General features: G+C 40.3%; 1 protein-coding gene across 1 annotated transcript in view; it reads left to right on the top strand.

Moving 5' to 3' along the window:
- ABCA9 (ATP binding cassette subfamily A member 9) overlaps nucleotides 1–16,470 on the top strand; it is a 54,772-nt gene that overhangs the window by 34,564 nt on the left and 3,738 nt on the right. Inside the window, exons 25-38 of the mRNA XM_070395484.1 lie at nucleotides 159–266; nucleotides 2,861–3,034; nucleotides 3,220–3,333; nucleotides 5,679–5,798; nucleotides 6,716–6,784; nucleotides 7,221–7,312; nucleotides 8,485–8,605; nucleotides 9,425–9,545; nucleotides 10,225–10,316; nucleotides 11,145–11,305; nucleotides 12,017–12,092; nucleotides 12,172–12,266; nucleotides 13,198–13,317; nucleotides 14,986–15,126. Of these exons, the coding sequence (XP_070251585.1) occupies nucleotides 159–266; nucleotides 2,861–3,034; nucleotides 3,220–3,333; nucleotides 5,679–5,798; nucleotides 6,716–6,784; nucleotides 7,221–7,312; nucleotides 8,485–8,605; nucleotides 9,425–9,545; nucleotides 10,225–10,316; nucleotides 11,145–11,305; nucleotides 12,017–12,092; nucleotides 12,172–12,266; nucleotides 13,198–13,317; nucleotides 14,986–15,126 (1,604 nt within the window). The remainder of the gene's footprint in view (nucleotides 1–158; nucleotides 267–2,860; nucleotides 3,035–3,219; nucleotides 3,334–5,678; nucleotides 5,799–6,715; nucleotides 6,785–7,220; nucleotides 7,313–8,484; nucleotides 8,606–9,424; nucleotides 9,546–10,224; nucleotides 10,317–11,144; nucleotides 11,306–12,016; nucleotides 12,093–12,171; nucleotides 12,267–13,197; nucleotides 13,318–14,985; nucleotides 15,127–16,470) is intronic.

Below are 16,470 nucleotides of genomic sequence, written 5' to 3'. Positions count from 1 at the left end.
CGTGATTGAAAGTTAATATGGGAAGAAGTTGCAAAGAGAACCTTGGGAAGTATCTTTGGTGGTCAGATTGGTTGATTTATTTGAGTGATTTAGTTAAGAAAGTAAAAATGAACCTTATACCCAATTGCCATCAACTCTTGTGTTCTGCATGATTTCAGGAGTCCATGTCTGAGGAGTATGAGTCCATGAGCAATCCCTTCTTCTGGATACCTGGGTCGGCCTGTTTTACTCCGTTCATTGCCATGAGCAGCATCGGTGACTATAAAGTAAGAAGGGTTGACAAAGTGTTTACCTGTCCTTAATGCCCAGGGAACCCTTCCCCATCTCTGACCATAAGTTTATATGTAGGTGGTACACCTAATTTATGTACCTGAAACAATGAACAGCCAACATTTTCATTAAAGGTTGGCAACTATAAAGAAAATGCTATTTTTCTTAAACCAATAAGAGATCTCAGGAAGGGCAGCTTAGGCGATACCATCATGTAACAGGAAGTGGGAGTCTTATCTGCTCTATCACTTAGTTTTATTCCTAGGCGCTTACCCACAGACATCCCCTCTTCCTGGATGAGCACCACAGCCTCCCTGCCTGCTCTCGATGGGGCCTCCTTTGTTGTCTCCTATTCCATTTTCCACACAGTGTAACAGAGCACTATCTTAAAAACACAACCCTGACCTTGTTAGTTACCTGCCTAAATCTTGTCAGTGGTTCCTTATCAAACCAAGGAATAAGAATGAAATACTTGAGTAGCCTCAAAGGACTGGGTGGACCCGGGTGTCTCCACTTTGATCTGATGCCACTCTCATCTTGATAGCCATGTCCAGCTCTACTGGCTTCTTTCCAGGGCCCCCTTCTCTCACTGCCCTGCCTTCTCTCCTCCTAGTCTCCTAGCCTGCAATGCTCCAGACCTGGCACATGGATACTCCTACTCATTGCTTAGACCAGTGATGGCGAACCTATGACACGCGTGTCAGAGGTGACCCGCGAACTCATTTTTTGGTTGATTTTTCTTTGTTAAATGGCATTTAAATATATAAAATAAATATCAAAAATATAAGTCTTTGTTTTACTATGGTTGCAAATATCAAAAAATTTCTATATGTGACACAGCACCAGAGTTAAGTTAGGGTTTTTCAAAATGCTGACACGCCGAGCTCAAAAGGTTCGCCATCACTGGCTTAGACCCTAACCCTTCACAAAGGACCCTTCCCTCCCTACCCCAATGCCGTATTACAAGTCATCTCCTTTGTAAAGCCTCTCCTATGACCCTGAACCTCCTTAACACTTTCAATTTGACTTGTTTTCCATTTTTAATTTTAATAACATTTTAAATTATGTAGCTATTTTACTTCTTTGCTTATTGCCTTTTTATCCCCCCCCCATACACGCACACGCACACACACACACACACACACACACATACACACAACTTAAACTCTACAAGAGCTCTTTGACCAACGCAAAGGCAGGCACATGAACAAATGAATAAATAGGACATGTCAGCCCTCTAATGTGTCCTCACCGTCATTCTCTTTCCTGCTTCCTTCCAGCTGGACTCTCCTTTCCAGAACACTTACCTGCTTTCCAACTTTCCCCTTAGTTCATCTTTTCTTATAGACTCAATTTCAGATTTAAAATTTTAAACGCTTTTGTGCTTTACTGTCAGAACAGGCCACGTTATATTTTAGGACCTTATGTTAAAACCATCACTGCCACAAAATACGGCTTATAGTGTGGTCCACGATATCAAAATCCACTACTGGTTTTCACTTACATTAACGAAAAGTATGGTTTGCTTCAAGACAGGGAATGTAACATTTTAACGGAAGACTTCTTAGGCCAACCTAAAGAAGCCATTTTTAATGAAGTCGACTAGTGAGATGATCATTTCTTTTTTTTTTTTTTTTTATTGCTTAAAGCATTACAAAGGGTATTACATATGTGTCCTTTTTTTTTTCCCCCGCCCTTGACAATACCCCGGCTTCCCCTATCCCCCAGTGTCTTATGTCCATTGGTTATGCTCATATGCATGCATACAAGCCCTTCAGTTGATCTCTTAACCCCCTCCCTCCTGCCCCCCAACCCTCCCCAGCCTTCCCGCTGCAGTTTGACAATCTGTGTGAGGCAGCTCTGCCTCTGTATCTATTATTGTTCAAAGGTTTATAATGGTCTCTATTATCCATGAATGAATGAGATCATGTGGTATTTTTCCTTCATTGACTGGCTTATTTCACTTAGCATAATGCTCTCCAGCTCCATCCATGCCGTTGCAAATGGTAAGAGTACCTTCTTTCTTACAGCAGCATAGTATTCCATCGTGTAGATGTACCATAGTTTTCTAATCCATTCATCTACTGATGGGCATTTAGGCTGTTTCCAGATCTTAGCTATGGTGAATTGTGCTGCTATGAACATATAGGTGCATATAGATGATCATTTCTTAGACCCCAAATAAAATGCCAATTATAAATGAACCCTTGACATCCAGCATACAATTTATCTATCTTATAGGAAATTGTAAACCTACATCTTTTGATTATTTGTACAATTAGCAAGTCTTCATGATGTCAATGGGAGGAGTAGCTTTGAAAAGAAAGGAACGGGTATCTTCTCACTGAGGCAATGCCTAGTCTGTGACAGAATGTAAGCTGGATATGTGGATGCATTTTCCCTTTAAATAATGAAGTCATCATGTACTTTACAGCATGATCAATACCCCAGAAGCAGGAGTGTGGCACGTGAAACCCATTTACTAAGTCAGCATAACATGTAGAAGGAACATAGAATGTTTGTGACTACATCGTTGTAATTTTTCAGCCTGAACTATCAGTACCTTTGATGACTTTGTTTTTTTAATCAGAAAAAAGCTCACTCCCAGCTCCGGATCTCAGGCCTCCACCCTTCCGCTTACTGGCTTGGGCAGGCCTTGGTGGATGTCCCACTGTACTTCTTGATCCTCCTTGTGATGCAAATAATGGATTACATTTTTAACCCAGATGAAATGATAGTTATAATCCAAAACTTATTAATTCAGGTAAGTGGCAAAAATTAGGAAATGGTTTATTAGATTATTTTAAATGGATGCAGTAATATTGTTCACCTTAAACCAAAGAACTTCACCTTACTTCTGCTAGTGCATAGTTTAGAAAGTTGGGGTGTAAGTAAGAATACTTTTCGAGATAGTGTTTATCTTATTCAACCTTAACCTTCTCTTTTCAGATCCTGTGTAGTATTGGATATGTCACATCTCTTATTTTCTTGACTTATGTGATTTCATTCATTTTTCGCAATGGGAGGAAAAATAGTGGCCTTTGGTCATTTTTCTTCTTAATTGTAAGTAAGCATACAGTGCACATTGTTTTTGTTTTTAAACCAGTTTATATAATTTTAAGAATGTATATTTTAATCTTTATACTAAACAAATTGGTAAATTAATGTTGCTCTCTGGAAAATTCTAAATAAGATAACCATAGACACATATAAAATATACTGTATGTGAGGGTGTGCACCGTTTATAAACCAGGACCTCAAACATGTCTCCACGTGTAGCCTGTCCCGGGAGCTAGGCACTTCTACCTTCAATAGTTCACTTACAATTTCACTTGAATATTTAAAAAACACCTCAAGAATCGCGTTTCTAAAATATAATCCTTTCCTCAATCCTGTTCTTTTTTGTCTCTCAATATCTGACTTTACTACAGTGCACTGTACCCAGATAATTGCTCGTACCAGAAATCTAGACTTATCTTTGATTCCTCTCTGTAACTCCTCATATTCAATCCATTTATATGACCTTAAAACTCAACATTTCTGAAGTCTGTTTGGTGTGTCTCAGTGTCACTGCCACTGCCATTGTCTAAGCTTTCAGCATCTCTCTACTGGAGTATTGCAACAGACCTGTAAATGGTCTCCCACTTTCTACTCTTGCCTCCTGTAAATTATTCTCCATATATTAACCAACGTGATCCTTTTAAAATAAAATGTTGTTGAACAGTGTAACCTACATATGGAGAAGTACACGATAGATTCGTTTATCCGGTTTCTGAACTTAATAAAAGTGGGATCATGTAGAAACTCATAGAAACAGAGTAAAATGCTGGTTACCAGGGGCGGAGGGTGGGGGAAATGTCTGTCAAAGAATACAAACTTCCAGTTATAAGATGAATAAGTTCTGGGGATCTGATGTACAGTATAATGATTAGAGTTCACAATATTATATATTTGAAAGGGGCTAAGAAAGTAGACTTTAAATGTTCCCGCTATAACGACAACAATGACAAAATGGTAATTATGTGTGGTGAAAGATGTGTTAACGAACATGATTCTGGTAATCTGTTCACAATATATAAATGTATCAAATGATCACATTGTACATCTTAAACTTTCAATTATATCTCCATAATGCTAGAAAAAAAAGATGAGCCACTTAAAGATGAACTTCATTCAACCAAGAAATAAGCCAAAATAAAGAATTCAACAAAATAAAAATTACTATAAAAGCATGGATAGGGATCACTGAACTCTGTTAAATATATGTGAATATTACATAACTTTGAGAATCATGGTTAGGTCATATTTATATAGAAAAATCCTCAAATTTAATAATTCCTTTTGTAAAGTGAGCATAACTTTATTAACAATCTTGTGAAAGATATAGTAAGAAAGAAAATCCCTGAGAAATCTAATCAGAAAAATCAAGGATAGCTCTCTAAATAAAAAGAGAGCAACCCCAGAAATAAATTTTAAAAATAATAATAATAAATACTCTGGTGTGATTTAATTCAGAATAAGCTGATGGCTCAGTATTAGCAGCTGTCAAACTAAAAGAGGAAAACTGCCTGAGTTAAGAAAATACCGTTCAACTCCTTTTTTTTAAAAAATATATTTGTATTGATTTCAGAGAGGAAGGGAGAGAGGGACAGAGAAACATAAATGATGAGAGAAAACCATTGATTGGCTGCCTCCTGCATGCCTCCTACTGGGGATCGAGCCTGAAACCCGGGCATGTACCCTTGACTGGAATTGAACCAGGGACCCTTCAGTTCACAGCCCAATGCTCTATCCACTGAGCCAAACCAGCTCTTTTGGAAAAATAATCTGTTAGTAACTACTGAAAATTTAAGTGCACATACTTCTCAGAATCTCTCCTTAAAGATTAAAAATGTAAATATACAAAAATTTATGTCGACCAGCATTTATAGGAACAGAGAAATTGGAACATCATTTCTAAAAGAAAAATTATTGCATTCTTGCACATCCATTCAAAGAAATACTAAGCAGCTATGTAATGATAGCTGGTATGCCAAAAACTAAAAGGGGTGTCTCTGACCTACTGGGCAATGGAAAAATGCAGGATGTGGAGTAATGTGTAATAAATGGATCCTTTGTCAGAATCTAAATTTTAATAAGACCTCCTGCTGGTTTGTATGTACATTGAATTTGAGAGGCCCTGCCGTGTCTTAAAAACTTCATACTCCATCCAGTACAGAATTGTGACAATCCAATACAGAATTCTCTGTGTTGCAGAAGAAAAGAGGTAAGATGGCAGTACTGGCTTGGGAAGTGAGATGGAAATTGAAAATAAGAACATTTACAAGATGAAGCTCCACTCTCTTGCAAAACATCAAAACGTTCAGATTGTTGCACTTCAGTGAAACTATACTGTGTTTCTATTTTAGGTCACCATCTTCTTGATAGTTTTTATTGAAATGACTAATTATGGATTTCTAGGGCTGTTAATCTGCACCATATTGATCCCACCTTTCACACTGATTGGCTCTCTATTAATTTTCTCAGAGGTAAGAATCTCTCTCTTGTCCCTTGGTCATGAAATGTGTGGCCATTGAAGGCAGCCTTGAATATGTAAAAATGTAGGTAGATTTTTCAGTTGTACAAGGTTTGAGGTCTCTGTCTTCTGAACGCCAGTTCACGTACCACAGGCGAGAATCATGTTCTTGTTCAATAGGAAAGCCTGCCTTGGTTTATGAAGGTCAAAGGCAACTCCACAGTAATAGAACGTCATAGTTCTCAAGATAACCCTCACTCCTAGGAACAAATGACCCAACTGAGAGGCCAATGAGATGCCCTTCTTCTGTTATTTTAGACATAGTAGGTTTAAGGCTCCTCATAGACATGCAATGGGAAATACCAAGTAGCCAGTTAGATATATGAGTCTGATATTCAGTATGCAGGGTTTTGAGGATTTGGGGGACTTAAAGCTAACCACTTGAGATTCCTCAGCATGTAAGTGATATTTAAGGCCATGGAACTAGATGATATAACCTATAGAGTAAGTATAAGGAAAATACAGCCCATGGACTTGACCTTGAACTCCAAAATTTAAAGATTGAGAAGGGACTGTTGTGTGCCAGGATTTATTCTCAGAAACTCTCCTTAATGGCATAGAGGACCCATATATAAGGATGTGCATCAGCACCACTGAGTTTCTCCTAGCAGGGTGAATCCTGCCAACTCACCGTGTTCAATATAAAAGCATTGGAGCCTACAGCACAAGCACAGGGTAACAGGTCACTGAGTGACATGAGAAGCAGGGAGGACACACTGCACAGTCAGAAATTGCCTTTTACCTGATGCATGAGCAAGAATTACGTAGAAGGCTGGCAAGGTCGTGTAATGGGCATTGAATTGTCTTAAGTGAGATGAGATTCATGCACAGAAGAGATTCATCTAAATACACCTTTTTCTCACTTTACAGGCTTCTCCTGACTTGGTGGAATATATAGGAGCTTCAGAGGAGTATCTGCTATATCTGGCATTGCTGATAGTAAGAAGACATTTCCATTTAAATGTTCTTACCTGAGGGGGATGCATTTGTATGCTTTGCACTAAATTAAAAATTTAATTTTGGTGCTTAAAAATTTGGCACTTTACACATTTGAACACACACACATACACCCCACCAGAGGCTTCAAATTCTGGATGACTAATTTTATAATGATCGTATGAGACTGAGTATGAAGCCCAAACTCTCACTGGCATGAACAGAGTCAGTATCAGTATACTCCTTCTATTTATGTCATGCTCTCTCTGGAGAGCAATGAAGCCAACTCTGAGAGTTTCGTAGAATATCAAATACAGTTTTTCAATCTTGTGAAAATGTTATCAAATCTACCTTTATATATGATCAAACTCCTTAAGTCACTTTGAAATTGTTGTTTTCATGGTGATGCTAATTTTAATTGTCTTTTCCCCCCTCATAGCCTTACCTTCAATCTTTCATTTTCCTTTTCATTCTACGGTGTCTGGAAACGAACTTTAGGAAGAAATTGATGAGAAAGGATCCTATATTCAGGTTGAGAGATTCATGTTTTATTTTAATATTCCTTGTTAAAGACATTTTAATCGACTTAACTTAATTGAGTAAAAAGTACTGTACAGGATTGTTTTTAAGGGACTGTGTAGTATACACAATTATAATTCTTGATATGTTAATGAGCTTATAATCTAGCAGGAGACGCTACACTAGCACACATAAGACACTGAAAAAAATAAGGCAGACCATAATTTTACTAACATTCTAGAAGAAAGTCAGATACAAGTGGTAGCACTTAAAAATAATGGCTAAATATAGACAAGCAATTGGGTAAATGTAGCCAATCTAGGAAGGAAGAGGAGTCTGAACAAAAGGACAAAAATTGGAATAAATGCCACCACCCTATAGGTTCATGAAGGCTGCTGGAATGAACGTGAAACCTTGTGCTGGAAGTTAATAGGAAATTAAAATTAAGCTAGATACATATTGGAGTGTCTTGGAATAGGGAACCATAGGGAAGGTTTTTACAAATTATGCAATCAGAAACAGACAGGTGTGTTTTGAAAACCTTGCCTAACTCAAAAAGTATGAATCAAGCTCAAGTCTAATGTGGGCGGTAGAGCAGGAGAGTGACAAGATGACAATCATGGTTTAGGAAATCTACTGACAGCAGCAATTTGGAATGGCATGAGGGAAAGAGGCAGTGATCAGTGGGGATGAGGAAGGAAAGGGTTAGATTGGTAGTAGCCAGGAAAGAGTGATCCTGTCACATGTACCCAAGACATGAAAGTGCTCAGAAACTGGTGATTACATATCTTGGGATCTCAGGGACATATCTCTGATTCCAAATGTTTTGATCCATTCTTCTCACTAAGCCTTCAGAATTCCAAAATATCTGTGTCAAAATTACAGTCCCTAGATTCCTTTATCAACCCTGTCAGAGTGTGAGTACTGTTTTATTATTTATAAAAGAAGTCACAACCAACACGGGGAATGAAACTTAGACCAAAAGCAAGGATGATGTAAAAGCAGTGTCATTTGAATCACTGCTGGAAAGTAGGCTGTCTGCAAGGCAGAGGGCACAGAGCAGACGCATGGAGATCGTGGGGTGCTCACAGTTACTCAGTCTATGCAAATAATTGATAGCAGTTTACACAAAGTTTATGATTTCTGCTACAAGTTGTTCAACTGGAAACCTGCTCTGATTTTAGAATTTCACCAAGAAGCACTAAGTTTCTTCCAAACCCAGAGGAACCGGAAGGGGAGGATGAAGACGTTCAGATGGAAAGAATGAGAACAGCGAATGCTGTGACGATCCTGGACTCTGATGAGGTGGAACTACTAGCAATAGTCTTCATCATATACTACTGTCTGTCAGATAAAGTGGGCAACTAGCTAATCTGAATTTGAGGGTTGGGGGGCACACACACACACATATACTCTGAGGTTCTTTCATCCTTGCCCATAGAGCCCATTGCTTGATTTCAGTAAATATGCAAAGCCAGCAGAGATCCAAGAACACACACAAGTTACTCTTTCAGTCATAGTTTTGGTGGGTAAGGCTAATTATTACAAAACCTAAAAAAGATTTGTGAGCAAAGCAATTCAGAGGAAAGCGTTCACCTGAGGTGTTATGTGTGTATGTGTGCACGTGTGTGTGTGCCTATGAGTGTGTGTCTTTTTATTTTATTTTATTGATTTTTTGCAGAGAGGAAGGGAGAGAGATAGAGAGTTAGAAACATCGATGAGAGAGAAACATCAATCAGCTGTCTCCTGCACATCTCCTACTGGTGATGTGTCCGCAACCAAGGTAAATGCCCTTGACCGGAATCGAAACCTGGACCTTTCAGTCCGAAGGCAGACGCTCTATCGACTGAGCCAAAACGGTTTCGGCAAGTGTGTGTCTTTTAATAGTCTTATTGGTTTGATGAAAGTCTCTGTTCCTATTTTTTGAGGAAGGGCAAGCATGAATCAGATGATACAGTGCAAATGTCCTTTTGCAGATTGGGAGAATTTGCTTTAAAATGTCAGTTTTGAGGTGAACTGGTTGGATTCACTATTTTACATTGGGAACGATTTGGCCAGAAGGAGGGAGTATGGGGCACTCACTCATCTCAAGGTGATAATGTTGTTCTTCCCTCATCTTTGCAGAAACCAGTCATCATCGCCAGTTGTCTCCGGAAGGAATATGTAGGCAAAAAGAAAAACTGCTTTGCCAAGAAGAAGAAGAAGAAAGTTGCCACAAGAAATGTCTCTTTCTGTGTTAAAAAAGGTTGGAAGCAGTAGTTCTGCTGGCAGGGTATCTTGACCTCTGAAGATAAGGTCTTTTGAAGGGAATAATGCCATCCAAATCTGGGCCTATCCACTGATAAATATGAAAGGCAGCCAGCTCATCAGCTGTAGAGCTCTGACCCAGTCTGCTTCACAGCCTGTTACAGCCATTTGTCCTTTGCATAGAAGACATAATGTCTGCTCTGCTAAAACAAACAAAAAAGAACCACCACCACAAAGGAGGCAGTGTTTATGTTAAGAAGGATGGGATAGCTTTCTAAGTAGGAACGTTAATTTCACAGCAGGGAATACTGCACAGAAGGGAAATCACTGGGCTGCAGTAGTTCCTTCCTCACACCTAACAAATGGCACGTTTCAGGAAAGTGTCGGTGAAATGCAACAGGCACTGGAATCAAAATTTGTTTCACTTCCATCTCAGCCTCTTATTGGCTGCATGACTTTGAGCAAGATATTGATCCTCTTTACACCTTAGTTTCCTCACCCATAAAATAGAGGGACATAAGAACACTCGAGTTTGTGTGTGGGTGAGGAATAAGTGAAATAATGTACATCGCACATTTGACATAAAGCTTGGCACATAGCGAGAGCCCTCAAATCATATGTGCTTTTATTTTTATAATTGTTTGCGGTTATAATTCTAAGCACACTTTTTTTTTCAGGTGAAGTTATAGGTCTGTTAGGACACAATGGAGCTGGTAAAAGTACAACTATTAAGATGATAACTGGAGACTCAACACCAACCGCAGGAGAGGTCAGTGACACACACAGAAGTGTGCTCATGAACGCTGCCTCAATGAGGCAGTTAAGATGCATATTGATGACAATCTTTAAAAGCACAGGCCATCTTTTTCTATTAATCAATGTGACTCATGCATTGAATGAAGAGGATAAATTAATACAAATTTCTCTCTTTAATTCCAAAAAGTAGTTAGGTGTTGAAAAGAGCTGCGTGTTATCTATAGTATGCCTTTTATTGAATGAAAAAGTAGAGACATTAAAAAGAGAGATTTTGGAAAGGAAAGCTAAACATTCGCTTTACTGGAGGTCAGAGATCTTTGTTTTGTGGATTGATGTATCCTGAGAACTTGTTAAATTGAATTGCCAAGATCCAGTATTTACTCAGAAAACAGAGATCATATGTTAGAGGGAAATTGAGTAACTGTCTAAATTCCATAGCAAATACTAGAATAGTATATGAATGGCACTTGGCTGTACGTCCAGCCTAAGTCGGGTGAAATGACAGACAAAGGTCCAAAGTCAAACAATAGACAAACAAATAACCAAACTTGAATTCAACCATGGTGACGGGCTTAGGAATAAAGCCTAAACCATTCTAGGAGGGATAGAACCATGTGGAATATCTGCCTTTTGATGTATAGAGTTTCTGTCATCTTTTCCCCAGAGCTAAGTGATTACTTATGGACTTGTGTACACTTGGCAGCCGTGTGTATAAGAGGAGGACACCATTGCAATACGCTCACATGCGCGCGCGCGCGCGCGCTGCGCGCGCGCACACACACACACACACACACACACACCTCAATTTTGGCCAGATGGTGAGAATGAACTTTTTGTGTAGGTGATTTTGAAAAGTAACAGCGGAGGGGACGCCCTCAAGTTCCTGGGGTACTGCCCTCAGGAGAACGCGCTGTGGCCCAACCTGACAGTGAGGGAGCACCTGGACGTGTTCGCAGCTGTGAAAGGGCTGAGGAAAGCGGACGCCGCAGTCGCCATCACACGGTACCTGGGGGGAGACACAACTGTCCTCTACTAGAGCGATGTCATAGATTCACAAAAAACTAAGGAAGGACCATTCTAACTGATGACTCCATACTTACTGCTATGGGAGAAGACTTGTTCACCCAGACCCCAATTCAGCGTTATGTTCTCTCATTTTAAGCCTGGAGAGGAAAAGTCTATTGATTATTCTTAATACAAAAATAAGTCATTAAAAATGTGACTTTAAAAACCATGAAAGGGCCCTGGCTGGTGTGGCTCAATTGGTTGGAGCATAGTCTCATTCACTGAAGGGTTGTGGCTCCATTCCCATCAGGGCACATATCCAGGTTGGGGGTTCAATCCCCCGCATGCAGGAGGCAACCTATATATGTTTCTCTCTCTCCCCCTTTCTCCCTCTCTCCTCCTCTCCCTTCCTTTTTCTCTAAAACCAATAAATAAAGTAAAATAAAAACAATGGAAGGTTCATAAAGTATCCTAGATAATTTGAATTTTTTTAATTTTACTTTTCCATTACAGTTGACTTCAATATTAGCTTATATTAGTTTCAGTATACAGTTTAATGGTTGGACAATCAAATATAGTTTCAATTTTATGATCACTCTGAATAGCGGTTTTTAACATTCTGCACTGTAGTCTTCTGATTCGCCCGGTCTCCCACGTGCCTTCCCGTTGTAAACGCTGGTAATGTGGTTGACTCACTGTTTCCTTCAGGTTGGTGGAGGCGCTCAAGCTGCAGGAGGAGCAGAAGCGCCCTGTGAAGGCCTTATCAGAGGGAATCAAGAGAAAGGTAGGGTTGGGGCTGGGGTTATCCCGCGAGGCCCACAGATCCCAGATCCGTGCCAGATACGCTGTTCCTCTCCTTCCAGCTGTGCTTCGCGCTGAGCATCCTGGGAAACCCATCGGTGGTGCTGCTGGACGAGCCGTCCACGGGCATGGACCCCTCGGGGCAGCAGCAGATGTGGTGAGAGGATGTTATGAGTAACCCAAAGTGAAAGTGTTTTACTTAGCAAATGAAAAACATCAATATTATCAGGAAAAGCAATAGTATGAGGGGGAAATCTGATAGCCCACTGCAGCCAATTTTTATGGAGGAGAAAAAGATATTCCAACAAATTAATACTCAAGAATTTTATTCTCACCCTAGCTGGTTTGGCTCCGTGGATAAAGCGTCAGCCTGCGGACTCAAGGGTCCCAGGTTTGATTCCAGTCAAGGGCATGTACTTTGGTTGCAGGCACATCCCCGGTGGGGAGTGTGCAGGAGGCAGCTGATGGATGTCTCTCTCTCATTGATGTTTCTAACTCTCTATCCCTCTCCCTTCCTCTCTGTAAAAAAATCAATAAAATATATTTTTTAAAAAGAATTTCATTCTCATCTTAAGTCATCTGGGTGTGCATGGCCCGATTTATACTCAAATCAGATCAATCTACATTGAGTTTTTCTGCGACACCTCTGGATACATAATTCTATTGGAACAAAATAATTCTTTAATTATGTTAGGATATATTTTGAAATCTGTCATTTTGCACTTTGGGGTAAACTAGCATGTCATTATTATCTTTTTTTAAAAAAATACGTTCTCTCTTTTTCTATTTCTTTTTTCCTATTCCCTTCTCATAAAAATTCTTGAAATTTGGCATTTTTCTAAATCTTTTCCCAATGTCATTCTCTACATTATTCACCAAAGCCATGCACTGAATTTTGCACTCTAAGCAATAATTTGGTTATTTCCATGTCTGTTACCCCTGCAAAAATTGTTAACAAACAAACCTGTCTTTGTCTGAAAAGAATTCACTGATTATTTCGTATGTGCCCATGGAAACTTCTTTAATTTTTTCTTCTCATATTACCTCGGCATTCCCCCTGGTGAACATTTCCCTTGCTCTAACTTTAGGCAGGCCATCCGGGCCACCTTTAGAAACACGGAGAGGGGCGCCCTCCTGACCACCCATTACATGGCGGAGGCGGAGGCCGTGTGTGACCGTGTGGCCATCATGGTTTCCGGGAGGCTGAGGTGAGTGCCCACACGAGGTCCCCAGTCACACCCTGCACAAAGGACATTTCCCTGCACAGGGCATCACTGTGAGGAGCAGGAGGGCTGGCTGCCCCGGCTCTCCCTGGCCCTGCCCTGGCCTCCAGAAGCCAAAATTCACCAGCAGTAGATTTCTCTCTCCCTTTTCTTTTTTCTCTCTTTTTTTTTTAATTAAATCTTTATTGTTCAGATTATTACATTAGTTACTCTTTTTTCCCACCATAACTCCCCTCCACCCAGTTCCCACCCCACCCACCGCCCTCACTCCCCACCCAGTGTCCTAATCCATAGGTGCACAATTATTGTCCAATCTCTTCTCTCACCTCCCACATCCCCCCCCAAGAATAGTCAGTCCATTCCCATTCTATGTCCCTGATTCTATTACAATCACCAGTTCATACTGTTCATCAGATTATTTATTCATTTGATTTTTAGATTCACTTGTTGATAGATGTGTATTTGTTGTTCATAATTTGTATCTTTACCTTTTTCTTCTTCTTCCTCTTCTTAAAGGATACCTTTCAGCATCTCATATAATACTGGTTTGGTGGTGATGAACTCCTTTAGCTTTTTCTTATCTGTGAAGCTCTTTATCTGGCCTTCACTTCTGAATGATAGCTTTGCTGGATAAAGTAATCTTGGTTGTAGGTTCTTGGCATGCATCACTTTGAATATTTCTTGCCACTCCCTTCTGGCCTGCAAAGTTTCTGTTGAGAAATCAGCTGACAGTCGTATGGGTACTCCCTTGTAGGTAACTGATTTTCTTTCTCTTGCTGCTTTTAAGATTCTCTCTTTGTCTTTTGCTCTTGGCATTTTAATTATGATGTGTCTTGGTGTGGTCCTCTTTGGGTTCCTTTTGTTTGGGGTCCTATGCGCTTCTTGGACTTGGAAGTCTATTTCTTTCACCAGGTAGGGGAAGTTTTCTGTCATTATTTCTTCAAATAGGTTTTCAATATCTTGCTCTCTCTCATCTTCTGGCACCCCTATAATTCTGATGTTGGTATGCTTGAAGCTGTCCCAGAGGCTCCTGACACTATCTTCGTATTTTTGGATTCTTTTTTCATTTTGCTTTTCCGGTTGGGTGTTTTTTGCTTTTTCGTATTTCAAATCTTTGACTTGATTCTTGTGATCCTCTGGTCTGCTGTTGGGAGTCTGTATAATATTCTTTATTTCAGTCAGTGTATGCTTAATTTCTAGTTGGTTCTTTATCACAACATCGAGGGTTTCACCAGTCTTCTTGAAGATCTCACTACATTTATCGGCGGCTTCTAGACAGTTCTTTAAAGACCTTAAAAGTGTGGTTTTGAACTCTATATCCAGCAGTTTGCTTTCCTCCAATTCTGTCGTTTGTGTTCTATTTCTTTGTCTCGGCATTTTTTATGCTTCGCTGTGTCGATAGAGTGCCTTTCTGTGCTAAGTGTCCCAATTACCTGAGGTAGACACTCTTGGTGCACCCCCTTGTGGGCTTTGTGCACAGTCTTGTTGTGGTTAAGCCTTGATTGTTGTAGTTATCACCGTGAGGAATTGACCTCCAGGCCAATTGGCTGTGGGAATCAGCTGTGTCTGCGGTGGGAGAACTTCTGTGCTGGAGACACCCCTCTGTCTCCCTTTTCTTGATTGACTTCCTCCTCTTCCTCCTCTTCCCTCCAGATGTATCGGTTCCATCCAGCACCTGAAGAGCAAATTTGGCAAGGATTACCTACTGGAGATGAAGGTGAAGACCCTCGCCCACGTGGAGCCCCTGCACAGCGAAATCCTGAGGCTCTTCCCCCAGGCTGCTCGGCAGGAAAGGTAAGTCCAGGCGGTGATCTGTTTCACCTTGGTCTCGGTTTTATTTTCTGTCTTCTCATTCTTTTTTTTTTTTTAACTTTATGGTCATTGTGAAAAATTACTAGAGACAGTCCCAAACCCAAGGGCTACCACAGGAGGGAAACAAGAGAACAAAGTGCTCATTTGGAAACTGATTCTGTAAGGGAAGGTGCCAGGTACTAACCAGGACACATACCTAGTTCATTTCAGTTGTCCTTTTAGAGCAGTGGTCCTCAACCTTCTGGCCCTTTAAATACAGTTCCTCATGTTGTGACCCAACCATAAAATTATTTTCATTGCTACTTCATAACTGTAATGTTGCTACTGTTATGAATCGTAATGTAAATATCTGATATGCAGGATGGTCTTAGGTGACCCCTGTGAAAGGGTCATTCGACTGCCAAAGGGGTCGCGACCCACAGGTTGAGAACCGCTGTTTTAGAGGGTGAAGCCACACCCATTCAAGGAGATCAGCTGTATAACACCCAGTGCCAGGCAGCAGTCCACCTCGCTGAATGGTGTCTCTTAGCGTTTTTATTATCAGTAACATTATCAAGTAATGAATGGCCCTGGAAGCACAGATAGGTTAGAGAATGCCAAATAACTTGTGGTGGGGCCAGGAGGTGAGCCTAGTCCTTTTTAGTTAAATAGGATTCTCACTAGGAGAGAAGAAGAATGATAAGTAACCTGCTTCTTCCCTTGCAGAGGGGTACACATGGTCCGTTTCCTGCCTTTTGTCTCCTATTCCTGCCTAGAGTAAAAGGGGCCTCTTCTTAAGAACCTTGAATTGTTCAGCTTTAGTACACTGACTTCTTGTTGTTCGGAGAGCATTCACACTGTGGCTGTTTCCAACGCTATACAGATGTGTACATGAAAACAAACTATTGGTGTCGTTGTTGCTCCTTTTCATTTAGTTTTTACCTATGTCATGATTTTATTTTTTTCAATTACCGTTTACATTCAGTATTATTTTGTATTGGTTTCAGGTCTACAGCATAGTGGTTAACCAGCTGTGGGCAAACTACGGCCCGCAGGCCAGATCCGGCCCATTTGAAATGAATAAAACTAAAAAAAAAAAAAGACCGTACCCTTTTATGTAATGATGTTTACTTTGAATTTATATTAGTTCACACAAACACTCCATCCATGCTTTTGTTCCGGCCCTCCGGTCCAGTTTAAGAACCCATTGTGGCCCTTGAGTCAAAAAGTTTGCCCACCCCTGGAGACAGTCATATACTTTATTAAGTGATCCCCCTGATATTTCCAGTATCCACCTGGCACCGTACATAGTTATTACAATATTCTTGATTATCTTTCCTATGCTGT

This window comes from Myotis yumanensis, unplaced genomic scaffold (assembly GCF_028538775.1).
Source record: "Myotis yumanensis isolate MYYU_CA2020_CCGP unplaced genomic scaffold, mMyoYum1.0.hap1 SCAF_16, whole genome shotgun sequence".
NCBI classification, from domain to species: Eukaryota; Metazoa; Chordata; class Mammalia; order Chiroptera; family Vespertilionidae; genus Myotis; species Myotis yumanensis.
The sequence above is the reverse complement of the archived record's forward strand: the minus strand, read 5'-3'. Positions and strand labels throughout refer to the sequence as shown.